General features: G+C 38.7%; 1 protein-coding gene and 1 non-coding gene across 2 annotated transcripts in view; one reads left to right on the top strand and one right to left on the bottom strand.

Moving 5' to 3' along the window:
- The first annotated feature begins 1,341 nt into the window (after positions 1–1,341).
- The window catches only part of nav2b (neuron navigator 2b), a 101,091-nt gene continuing 89,219 nt past the window's right edge, over positions 1,342–13,213 (top strand). Inside the window, exon 1 of the mRNA XM_067436923.1 lies at positions 1,342–1,464. Coding sequence (XP_067293024.1) covers positions 1,357–1,464 — 108 coding nt within the window. The 5' untranslated portion in view covers positions 1,342–1,356. The remainder of the gene's footprint in view (positions 1,465–13,213) is intronic.
- On the bottom strand, positions 6,208–6,279 carry trnag-ucc (transfer RNA glycine (anticodon UCC)). The gene has a single exon. It is a non-coding gene; the product is annotated as a tRNA-Gly (tRNA).

The following is a 13,213-nucleotide window of genomic DNA, read 5'->3' on the forward strand; positions in this document are numbered from 1 at the left end:
TTTTCAAATAATTTTTGTAACAGGGACAGTGTAAGGAAAATATGGGATAGAAAATACGGTTTGTACAGTATAAAAACCATTTCACCTATGTTATGTGCTCATATCGTCACAAAAACAAACGTGTGTGTGTGTGTGTGTGTGTGTGTGTGTGTGTGTGTATCTTCCTCTGTTAGGTCAGTCAAGCTGTTTAATGGCAGGTGTGTGTGTGAACCTTTCTCTGTGTGGTCAGTCAAGCTGTTTAATGGCAGGTTTGTGTGTAACTGTATTTTTTTTCTTAGCGGTAACGATGGATAGCAATATTCACAGAAATAAAAAATGTGAAGTAAAACTAGCCACAATCTCATTGTGTGACAGTGCGAGTCAGTGTCAATCTGGATTGGCTCCTCTAGATGGCGTACAAATTCTTCACTAACAAAGTTCCCATGGCAACGACAAATGCTGCTGATAGACGGGGTGGGATTCGGGGGGTGTTATTTTGGTCTGGCCATGACGTCATAATCAACACCGCTAGTTTCTCAGCCGGTTCCGCGTGCAACACCCGAAAGAAGAGTTCCACCGTTTTTGTGAACCAAATGGAAGTATAACTATTATACTGAGGTAATTTCCTTTATATATTGTTTTCTAGTTTTCTGTTATAAAATTGCTGCCTGGGTTAAGATTGCTGCAAGGGACTGTAAAATATAAAACTGTCTTGGTGCAAATTATTTACTTAGTCATTTAGTGAAATGTAATTAATTAGTGAATTCAGCCTAATGCAAATGACTGCATTTATTGCATGTCTTCTCAGTTGCACTGAATTTGAAAAATGTAAAGGTTTCTAAAGTGTGTCAAAACTTATCTCTTTCACAATTGTTGCCATGAGAGATGTTAAGTTGTACAGACCAGTTTCTGACACATGTACCATTACTTTTCTCTCTCTTTTCCTCAGTCTCTGACACACACACACACACTTCTCAATCCATGCGTGACTCTAGGTGGCAGAGGATCTCCAATATGACAGCTCTATGGCTAATATGAAACGTGACTTGAGATGCTCACTCGTGCATCGCTGGAGAAAAACCTTCTAGGACTGACTGAGCCACCCTCGGCCCCCCAGCAAGTTCCATTACTCCTCATTTGGGATCATGAACCAAAGATCAGTGTCTGGAGCTCCTCCATCTCTGGTTGTGCTGGACCAATCCATGGAACAGTGGAGCAGCCAAATGATGGTTAGCAAAACCCCTCGTTCGTTTGTAGCTTTAATGAACAAATTTAATGTCTGATAAGGGGGGACATCTTGACCGAGGAAGGATCCTGGAATATCTCGCACATTTCGGAGTGTAGATTCGGTTGGGAACCTCCGGGGTTTCCGATATAATGGAGGTAGGTTCAGAGACGTGCCAACACTTCTGTCCCCATCACCAGCAACAGCAGCTTCATCTGAAGAGGAAGACTGTCACCCATGCTCTCGAAGACCAGAAAAAAGTAAGTACAACATATTTTATTCACATTGTCAAAAAAATCATAGCTATATTTTGTATTTGATGCAAAAACATCTCTGAAATCTCCTTGCCTATTTAGTTTGCAAGGTGAACGTTTGGAAAAGCAGGTTTCTTTGAGACCATACTCTATATTCTTTCACACATTTGTCTCATTCAAGAATGCTTAAAGATGGAAAAGCAACTTTTTAAAATTAATGTCTTATTTTACCCAATCCCATGTCTTTTCCACTCTTTGTTCAGTAGAACACTTATTTTTTCCTCCACTATTCTGAAGAACTATTTCAATTTAAGTAAATGAGGTCCAAACACATTTTTCAAAATATCTTAAGTTCCAGAAAAAGAAAAAAATGTTTTTGAGCAACATGAGGGTGAGTAAATGATGACAGGTTTTTGGGCGAACTATCCTTTTCATAAACATTTAAAAATACAAGTAGTTTCCACATGAATGGTAATTTCCGAGCTTTTGTTCATTGAATATTGCAAAACTTAAAAAAATTAAAGTGAATGTTCAAGCGGTCTTTAGAGCGTGGAGTGTTTGTATTGACACTGGTACCCTTGATGCCCATATTCGAACAGCTGGGGCACCATCCATGCTCGTGCTTTGAAGAAGCCACATTCCATGTTAACTGTCAGATACATTAGTTAATTTGCCATGATGAGTGAGGGTGATTAGATCTAATGATTTGCTTTGGTGTTAGACAGACCTAGAGGCCCTCGTAGGAACTTAAACATCATTAAGAATCAGGCTCAAATGCCTCCTAATGTTAATGTATGCCAGGCTAATTGTCTGGATGAACTAGGTTTATGATTAGCAGCATGTGTTACTTCAAAAATTATATACAGTGTGTGTGTGTGTGTGTGTGTGTGTGTGTGTATGTATGTATGTATGTATGTATGTATGTATATGTGTATATATATATATATATATATATATATATATATATATATATATATATATATATATATATATATATATATATATAATTATCTGGATGAATATAAATAATTGCAAAAATAATTATTACTTTATGAATAAATGAATATATAGGACAAACAATTACCTTGAGACCATTTAATTAAGAATTATGAAAAATGGCTCAAACGTGATATTAAATATTTCAATATCTAATGCAATGAAATACTAATATTATTAAGCATGGATTATATGTCAGAATACTTTTTTAGGGTCACTGCATACTGGCATATTCCTATTCCTTGTAGAATATTTAAAGGGGTGGTTGCATGCGATTTCACTTTTTAAACTTTAGTTAGTCTGTAATGTTGCTGCTTGACCATAAACAGTATCTGCAAAGTGACAGCGCTGAAAGTTCAATACAAACGGAGATATTGTCTTTTAAAGTTATGGCAGTTTATTGCCTACAAAAACAGCTGGTTTGGACTACAACGAGCTTCTTCCCGGGTTGGTGACATCATAAACCCTTGCTAGTCTCCGCAGATGTGACTTCTGCCCGTAATGGTAAGGGGCGTGGCTTCCCGGACAACCTGTGCTTGGCACTTCAGCCAATACAAATACAGGAAACTACATTTGGCCATCTAACCAATCTATGACCATTGCGTTTTTCGGAGGAATGGGCTTCATAGAAGCAGGAAGCAAACGAACCGTTAAAAGGACAGTAGAGACAGCGGTGTGGAATAAAGGTCAAATATAAGAAAAATACAGCGTTTAAAAAAATAAAAAGTATTAAGACATGTTATACTGCGCCCCATAAACACAACCAAGCCTAGAAAAAAAACACGCAGCCACCCCTTTAAAAACATTCAATGTCTGATTTCCCCTCCTTCTGTGGCCAATAAAGAACGAGTGTTTGCTCAGTTCACCTGCAGTGCAGCTGCACATTCATTATGACAATAAGGGTGTCATGGCTTGACAGTTCAACAAAGAACAGGTTGTTCTCAAACCCTTGGCATACCCCATTTTTCTGAATTAAAACGAGATGTTGATTTTATGTATGCAGGTCTTCTCCAGGAACCGTTTATATCTGTCTGTGTGTGTGTGTGTGTGTGTGTGTGTGTGTGTGTGTGTGTGTGTGTGTGGTTTTCCAGCAGAATTTCCACTGAGGTCTGCAACATAAATCCAGATTAAATTGTTGAAGCCCTCTCAGTCACCCCCCTCTGAATGCTTTTCTTTCACGACCGAGCTGAGCTCGGCCTGTGGACTTGTGTGTTAATTCACTGTTAGCCCTGTCATCGCCATTAACTGTTTCCACTGACACGGAATCTAATCACTTTATAGGGGCCGTAAGGAATGAAGAATTGTCCAAAGTCCTCCTTCTCAATGAAGACGAGCTTGCCAGTAGACATTAGGCTCTACTGGCCTGACTGACTAGCAAAGCTAAAGTTATTTTCACTAAACTTTGCAGTGAGTCTGTGTGTTATATGCACATGTGAGCTGTTCTGATTTAGCTTTATATTCCAGGCACTCGTCCAATCAGGTTACATTAAGGTGATGATCAACATTTCTGGTTTGCTTTCATGTCTTTTGATTTTTTCAATGCACAATTTTTCAGTTGTTGAAGGGTCACCTGTACAAGAAACAGAGAATGTGGTCCAGCACATATATCATTAAATTCTGACACATTTTCACTATTCAAATTTAATTGTTTCCGTCCGCTAGAATCCGCCTAATCAAAACAAAGGTTTCATGATGCAAAGTTTGAGCTCAGAATCTTGGGACATGTGTTCTTCACCTCACAGACAATAGAAAATACGACTCGGGCAGAAATCATATTCATTGATGTGATTATTAACGTTACTGTAGTATGAAGCAGAGCACGACCGAGTGTTGTGAAAATTAGCAAGGCCAAGGCCTTAGTAGGCCTACTGGTTGAAAAGTTTGCAAGTAACCTTGTTGAACCAATAGGTGCATAGGCTAAGCCTCTCGATGAATAATTACATTAAAATGTTATAATTATTTAAATAAAATAGGCCTACAGTTAGATTTGTTCGGCTCTCGCCATTCAATCGATTCGTTCAGAAACACTGATTCATTCAAGAAGTGTCAGTGCATTGAATCATTAAGTCAGCTGATTGTTCAGAACAATTTAAAGGGAAATGCTGTTTCATGCATACTGAGCTTTTTACACTGTTAAAGACTTGGATTCCCATCCTAAACATAGACAAAGTTTCAAAAAAATAAGTTGGACGTTTGATGGAGTATTTCTGTGTCAAAATGCTCCTTCCGGTTTCTCACGAGTTTCGGAGAGTTTTTTTCGACTACGGGTCCGCTTGACGTCAACGGGTCGGAATGTCCTTGTATGGGCCGTACGGGCTCTTCTCCCGGAAGGGTGCGCATACGCGAGTGCGACCGGATCAGAGCGAGTCAGCGAGAGCGCAAATGCACGCCGCCCATAAATACTGAAGTCACAGGACTTCACCAAAGCAACAACGTCACCAAAGAAGTGTGTTTTTGATGGAGCGGTGACGATAAAGGTTCACGATTGTGCTTTGGAAGCAGGCGGGGAGTAAAACTGGCGGGGACTCCGGGGAGTAAAACTGTTTCAAATGTCTGTGTGTAGTTGGATATCGTCGCAAGTAAACATCAGTAAACAACAAAGTTGTGTATAGTTAATTTATCAATGAAGCATGCGATGTATGGTGTGTGTTTAAATACATTTGTTTAGCTGACCACTATAGGTGCCTGTTTGTTTATTGTAAAAGCACCCCAGTTAAACCTAGGGGACATTCAAACAAAGCACTTTCAAATGCGCTACTCCATTGTTTTTCTATGTAACACTAGTAGTCTGACGTGCAAAACCGTTTTGCTTGCTACTGATAAGGTTTAGTCGCATACAATAGGCCATAAACCAAATCATGTCCTCACAATCCACAAGTAAATACAGTAAATACACTAAATACAGTAAAGTTATACCACAGAGATGGATGTCCTGATGTTGTTGCTTCAATTTATTTTAGCCTCCGGATCCAATTCTGGATCGTATATGTATTAGTTGAATCTGATTGATAGCCATGGTTTGTTTATGGTAACGTGTTCTTTTCCACGCGCTCTCGTGCAGTAGCTGCATTCTTTAGCTCCGCCCACACAATACGCCTCCAGCCGATCGGTTTTTTTTCGGAAAGACTTGGTACAGCCTATTTCTCGGTATTTCTTTTATAAATATAACAAAACTAAAAACTTTTTGGAGATATGAAGGGTGCAATACTACTCTATAGGTACTCATGATTGACTGAAACTGAGTGTTTCACCCCCCCTTAAACAAACCGACCGTGAGGGAGTCATTAGCTAACACATTCACTCTGATTCATTCAGGCTCAGTAACCAAGATGTTTTAATCATTCAGTCAGCGGATTCATCAATTATCGTGTGGTGTTTGGGATGGATTGGCGATATGGTGTCTGATTTCTGAAATGTAAGTTAATATTAACTTTGGTGAACTGTTGTAGCACAAAAAGTGTGCAGGTGCCATTTTAGAAATGTCTTGGTTTCGGTTGCGTTGAGATTAGTAAAAACAGCATTGCAATGCAAAGATGAATGTACTAATCAGAATTCAGTCCTAGTTTACTTGATCTATTGCCATGGTTGTTTTGTCACGTTTTAAGGTTCTGTTTCTCGTGTGATTTGTTTCTCTAAGAAATTTTCTGCCCCTGTGCCAATGTCTGCTTTGTTCTGAAATCTTTCTGGGCTTTCAAACAGACCTCTGTTTTTACAGAGGCTCACGATTTGTCTGTAAATAAACTCAAAAGGTTATGCGTTGGCCGGGAATCGAACCCGGGTCAACTGCTTGGAAGGCAGCTATGCTCACCACTATACCACCAACGCAGGCGGAGAGCTTGTGGCTGGATGGCGTCTTCAACGTGTAGCCTCGCTACACATTAGCAGTGGGCAGAGGAACTGATAGCACGTGCTATCGGAATTAGCTCACCCAAAAATGAAAATTAGCCCATGAACTACTTACCCTCAACAAGTCAGCCTGGGTGTATTATGACTTTTTTCCCCAGACGAATACAGTCCGAGTTTTATTAAAAAATGTCATGGCTCTCCAAGCTTTACTACAGTGAATGGCTGTTTCTGTTTTTAAGTCCATAAAAGTGCATCTTTCCATCACAAAACTGATAACATGTCTCTGGGGGTTTAATAAAGTCCTTCTGATGCGAAGCGACGCATTTGTGAACGTGTGTACAATATATTTTTCTTACAAGAGCATCGCTTCGCTTTCCTTAATTGACACCCGGAGATGTGTGGAGCACTTGTAGAATGAATATATCCACTTTTATGGACTTCAAAACAAACAGCCATTCACTGCCATTTTAAAGCTCGGAAGAGCCAGGACATATTTTAATATAACGTAACTCTGATTGTATTCACCTGAAAGAAGAATTTCAAGCATGAGGGTGAGTAAATCATGGGCTAAATTTCCCATTAAATACAAGTTTCCTAGTAGAAAATTGGAAATGAACAGGACCTCTCAAGTTGCATTTACTACTGGGAAACTCTGAGATTATTTTGATACCCGAGTTTCCCAGTTGGGCGTGCTGTAAACTTTAGCTGAGGGGGGACGATTGCTGCTGTGCCTGGTATTCTTTATTTGTTTTTTCCACAATATACATTATTATTCAAGTAGTGCATATTTACATGTATAAATAATTTTTAGCATATTGTATGATTTATACACAGCAAAAATTTTCAGCAAACTCACTCTCTAGCGAGGTTAAAGGGTTAATTCACACAAAAATGAAAATTGTCATTCATTACTCATACTTGGGTTCAGCTTCGGAACACAAATTAAGATCTTTTGAATGAAATCTTAGATATTTCCGTCCCTCCATTGACAGCCTACACAACTACCACTTTCAAGTTCAGGGAGGTAGTAAAGACATACAAGCAATCCATGTGACTCCACTGGTTTAACCCAAACAAACAAACATAACTAACCACTATATTTACAATATATTGATCTCCGATGTGCATTCGCGCAACAGCGTCTGCTCTCGCATCAACACAACACACACGTCGTGCTCTCGTGAAACAGACTGTCCTGAATGTATAATTCATTAACAGCATGAACTGTTTCTTTAAATTTTTATGCTTGAACATCGTCCTCTCTTGCTGTGATATTGGATAACATTCTCTGTAAGAAACATTTATGGCCTTCATTTACGTCTGCTATTTTTCTTCTCTAGTACCATCAGTTGCAGTTTGGGTTAAGGTGAATGACTAGCCAGACACTATTGCATTGTGGAAATAATTCGTTTATTTCATCACAACAATGTTTAAATTCAAATTAGTTCCCATCAAATGAAAATTATTGCATCCTGATTTTAAATGTAGTTGTATTTATTGCACTCTTCACAACCCACTGGAGTTTAAAAAAGCAGAACTGATACTATGCTCTACTTATCAGTGCATCGCTGCACCTTTACTGGAAACACTTTTATGATAGACATGTTATGTCTGTCTGAAATCCATTGGAATTTAAGATATGGATATTTCATGATAAGGAAATTCCAAGTCTTTCTTAGCAGATCCCGTACCCCGGCCAATTTCCATTCTATTTTTTCCCCCTTCCTTCGAGCTGGAAGCTCAGTGACACAGTGTACTGTAAATGGCCCCAGTGATGTGATGGGAGATGACTGGTGTTCTGATAGACTCAGGCAGCTGAGTTTTCTTTTAGTCTCTTAGCCCGGTTACTTTGTATGCTACTGAAGCACACTGGATAAGATCAGATGCATGTAGATAAGTATAGGGTGAATTCAGGTGAATGTGGCTACTTTGGTCATATCAAAAGTGGCCTGATTTACCTGAATTCACCCTGAATGTAATAAGGAAAATATGTTTTCAAACTACCCAACTAATATACGGCATAACATTATGGCCTATTATTGTGTTGGTCCCCGTTTAGCTGCCTGAACCGTTGCGGCATGGGACTCCACTAGACCCCTGAAGGTGTGCCGTGATGTCTGGCACCGAGATGTTAGCAGCAGATCCTTTAAGTCCTGTAAGTTGCGAGGTGGAGTCTTCATGGATCTGACTTGTTTGTTCAGCATATCCCACAGATGCTCGATTAGATTGAAATCTGGGGAATTTGTCAACTCCTCAAACTCGTTGTTGTGCTCCTCAAAACATTCCTGAAATATTTCTGCGTTGTGGCAGGGCACATTATCCTGCTGAATATCCTGCCCCATGTACAGGGTGTACATGGTTTGCAACAATGCTTAGGTAGGTGATAATTGCCAAAGTAACATCCACATGGATGACAGGACCCAAGGTTTCCCAGCAGAACATTGTCCAAAACATAACACTGCCTCTGCTGGCTTCCCTTCTTCCCATAGTGCATCCTGGTGCCATGTGTTCCCCAGGTAAGTGACACACACACACACACACACACACACACACACACACATCCATCCACGTGATGTAAAAGAAAACGTGATTCATCAGACCAGGCCACTTTACTCGTTACTCTGTGGTCCAGTTCTGATGCTCACTCACGTTGGTGCTTTTGGTGGTGGACAGGGCTCAGTATGGGCACCCTGACTGGCCTGTGGCTATGCAGCCCCATACGCAACAAACTGCAATGCACTGTGTATTCTGACACCTTTCTGTCAGAACCATCATTAACTTCTTGAGCAATTAGAGCTCCAGTAGTTCGTCTGATTGCTCGGACCAAACGGGTCAGCCTTCACTCCCCATGTGCATCAATGAGCCTTGGCCACCCATGACTCTGTCGCCGGTACATCATTGTTCCTTCCTTGGACCATTTTTGATAGATACCGACCATTGTCGTCTAACCATTACAATTTGCCCCTTGTTAAACTTTCACAAACGCTTGTCCGATTTTTCTGCTTCTAACACATCAACTTTAAGGACAAAATGTGAATTTGCTGCCTAATATGTCCCACACACTAATAGGTGCCGTGATGAAGAGATAATCAGTGTTATTTACTTCTATCTGTCTGTCTGTCTGTCTGTCTGTCTGTCTATCTATCTATCTATCTATCTATCTATCTATCTATCTATCTATCTATCTATCTATCTATCTATCTATCTATCTATCTATCTATCTATCTATCTATCTATCTATCTATCTATCTATCTATCTATCTATCTATCTATCTATCTATCTATCTATCTATCTATCTATCTATCTATCTATCTATCTATCTATCTATCTATCTATCTATCTATCTATCTATCTATCTATCTATCTATCTATCTATCTATCTATCTATCTATCTATCTATCTATCTATCTATCTATCTATCTATCAATCAATCAATCAATCATCTAATCAAGGGGGTTTGGGTGGTAGAATGTAGCTTCCGAACTGTTTGGAAGCTGAATTTTTACCCTCTTTCATCCATTCGTCCTCCATCTTGCCTTGTGGAGAAACGAGAATGTGGCTTTTTAATAAGTAAGTGACTGGGATTGAGGGTGTGAAGACCACCTCATGGCAGTGATGTGTTTTCAAAGGGCAAACCTCCCCCATCCATGGCTTTGCTTCTCTAAATAATAGATGAAGTCTCAGAAATGCCTCACAATCAGAGTAAGGGGCAGCTGAACACAAGCCTCTCAAAGACCCCCAGATGGAATTCAATTGAGTAGTTTCACAGGGAGTGAGTAGTTCACTTACATCAGTGTGTTTGGTGTGAGCATGTCTGATCACTAACATTTAGGTACATTGATTTTATTTTAAATTTGCATTCTTTCATTTTCAGTGAAGCAAAGCACTTTTAGTACAAATCCAAAGTATATTCCCATGCAAAAGTGAAATATTGATGTCTTGATGTGAGCACAAGAAAATTTTGCTGTCGTGTATTGTTATTTGAACACTGCTCATATTACTTCCCTTTGCTGTAATGTGGTCAGTCTAACAGTAGGTGGCAGCACTGCTGCAAATTGCAAAAGGTAATGATTATTTGACTGATTTTAAATAACACTTGATTCAAGCATCAGATTATGTCAGAGTAAATAAACATTATGTTTGTTTATTTTTATCCACTACAGAAACTTATAAAAACCTTACACATAAGGTTTGGGTTCATAGTTACTACTAGATCCAAGGCTAAAATAATTGGGGTTAACCTGCTAACTCATTAGGAGTTGGAAATGATCATTGCATTTCAAGAGACGATGATATCTATAGTTTTTCACAATTAAGTGTGCTTAGTAAGGTAGGGTATTGATTTGATTTATTTTTCAAAAAAAAATTGATATTATTTTGTATAATATAAAAAATTGAATTTCATATTCTATCATTTCTAAATCAAAAATTTCTGCCTGAATTGTAAAATATACCAAAAATATCTTAGAAGTTGAAGCAGGGATCCAGCATATTGTATTTATTAGTAGTGGGTAATCGGTTAATCACAATTAATTGGATCCTAAATAAAAGTTTGTGTTTACATGTGTGTGTACTGTATAATTATGTATATATACATACACACATTCATATTTAAGAAATACTTGTATATTTATTTATATAATTTATATATATTTCTTAAATACATGCATGTGTTTGTATTTATTTACACACACACACACACACACACACATACACACAACACACACACACAGGCATGTATATTACATTTATAGTATATATATATTTACATAATAATTATACATAGTACACACATACACACTCACCTAAAGGATTATTAGGAACACCTGTTCAATTTCTCTTAATTATCTAATCAACCAATCACATGGCACGTTTAAATGCATTTAGGGGTGTGGTCCCGGTCAAGACAATCTCCTGAACTCCAAACTGACTCTCAGAATGGGAAAGAAAGGTGATTTAAGCAATTTTGAGCGTGGCATGGTTGTTGGTGCCAGAGGGGCCGGTCTGAGTATTTCACAATCTGCTCAGTTACTGGGATTTTCACGCACAACCATTTCGGGTTTACAAAGAATGGTGTGAAAAGGGAAAAACATCCAGTATGAGTGATGAGTACCACTCATCTCCACTACAAATAAGAAAAAGAGGCTACAATTTGCACAAGCTCACCAAAATTGGACAGTTGAAGACGAGTCTGGTCTGATGAGTCTCGATTTCAGTTGAGACATTCAGATGTTAAATGTAAATCAGATGTAAATGCCACGGCCTACCTGAGCATTGTTTCTGATCATCCCTTTATGACCACCATGTACCCATCTTCTGATGGCTACTTCCAGCAGGATAATGCACCATGTCACAAATCTCGAATAATTTCAGATTGGTTTCTTGAACATGACAATGAGTTCACTGTACAAAAATGGCCCCCACAGTCACCAGATCTCAACCCAATAGAGCATCTTTGGGATGTGGTGTAGCGGGAGCTTCGTGCCCTGGATGTGCATCCCACAAATCTCCATCAACTGCAAGATGCTATCCTATCAATATGGGCCAATGCCATGCTTTCAGCACCTTGTTGAATCAATGCCATGTAGAATTAAGGCAATTCTGAAGGTGAAAGGGTGTCAAACACATTATTAGTATGATGTTCCTAATAATCCTTAGGTGAGCGTATGATGTAAACACAAACTTTTATTTTGGATGTGATTAATCATGATTAATTGATTGCCCAGCACTAGTGTTTATTTATTTATTTTGAATATTAACATTTTAATTAAATAAAATTTTGAATATAATTCAATTGAATTAAATTAAAATATTAACATTTTTAATATTTTTACTTTTTCAATACAGCATTGTAGTGGTCAGTTTTGCTATGTAAAAATCAAGTAACCTTTTTACTTCTTGCTAAATATTTCTGGAATCATTGCCACATTTATGCGATAATCCCACCGCTAACTCAATAGAACCTTGTAAACGTACTTTCTAAAGTAGTTCCTGACTTAATTTGTCCCAGTGGTTGCATGTAGGCTGGTATATTCTGGTTCATTTTGCCATGAGCTCAGAAGTTTTGGGGCATGAGTGACATCACATAGGTTGACGTGTTTTTGGTTTTTTGTGTGTTTCCTGCAATTAGTGTTAAGTTGGACTGCGGAGTCTAGAAGCGGGTGTGTGTTTGACCAAAATATCAAAGCCATGAGGACTTGGCAGCGATGTAGTCTACAATTGAACAGCCCCAAATATGACATTAATCGGATGGTTTGTTTTTATTTCTATCTGGCTCTGCCGGCAATTGATTTAACATGTTCTTCCTTTCCTCTAGTTCAAACCTTTTCAAACCACCTAAATGAGAGAATTTGAAGAACTTCTAAGTGGTGTATACATTTCTAGAAGTTTTCGAGAATGCTTAAGCTTTCAATGTTGTTCCTTCCACTTAAAGAAGCTACTATTTATCTCATATTGCTCTCTGATGGGAGTGAGAACTGCACAATCTCGAATCCCTCAGACACCTGTCTTATCAGAGGCATTGTTCTGTGTGTTTTCCTGTTTCACACGTTTGCTTCCTCCAGGCCAACAGTGCCTTGTGTCGTGTGCCACTGTGATTCTCTTCTCTATCACCTTCTATTTATACCACCATGTTTCCTCTGTTCAAGCAGCACTGCCCAAGGCTTTGACCTCCTAGCTTAGGAAGGAAGGCCATTCAGGACGTGTAGAAGTGTCGTAAACCATAAAGATTGATTTCAGTTGAGTAACATCTCCAATTCTCTTTTAAATAGCACACAATTTATGTGTATTGGTGAGTATTGCATATGCAGGGCTTCAGACTAACGTTTTTCATTAGAAGCATAGGGCACACACTGTAAATCACCATGCTAATTTCCACTGTATTTCCGATAAATACTCAAAGAATGGCTCGAG

Source organism: Pseudorasbora parva, chromosome 25 (assembly GCF_024679245.1).
Source record: "Pseudorasbora parva isolate DD20220531a chromosome 25, ASM2467924v1, whole genome shotgun sequence".
Lineage (NCBI taxonomy): Eukaryota > Metazoa > Chordata > Actinopteri > Cypriniformes > Gobionidae > Pseudorasbora > Pseudorasbora parva.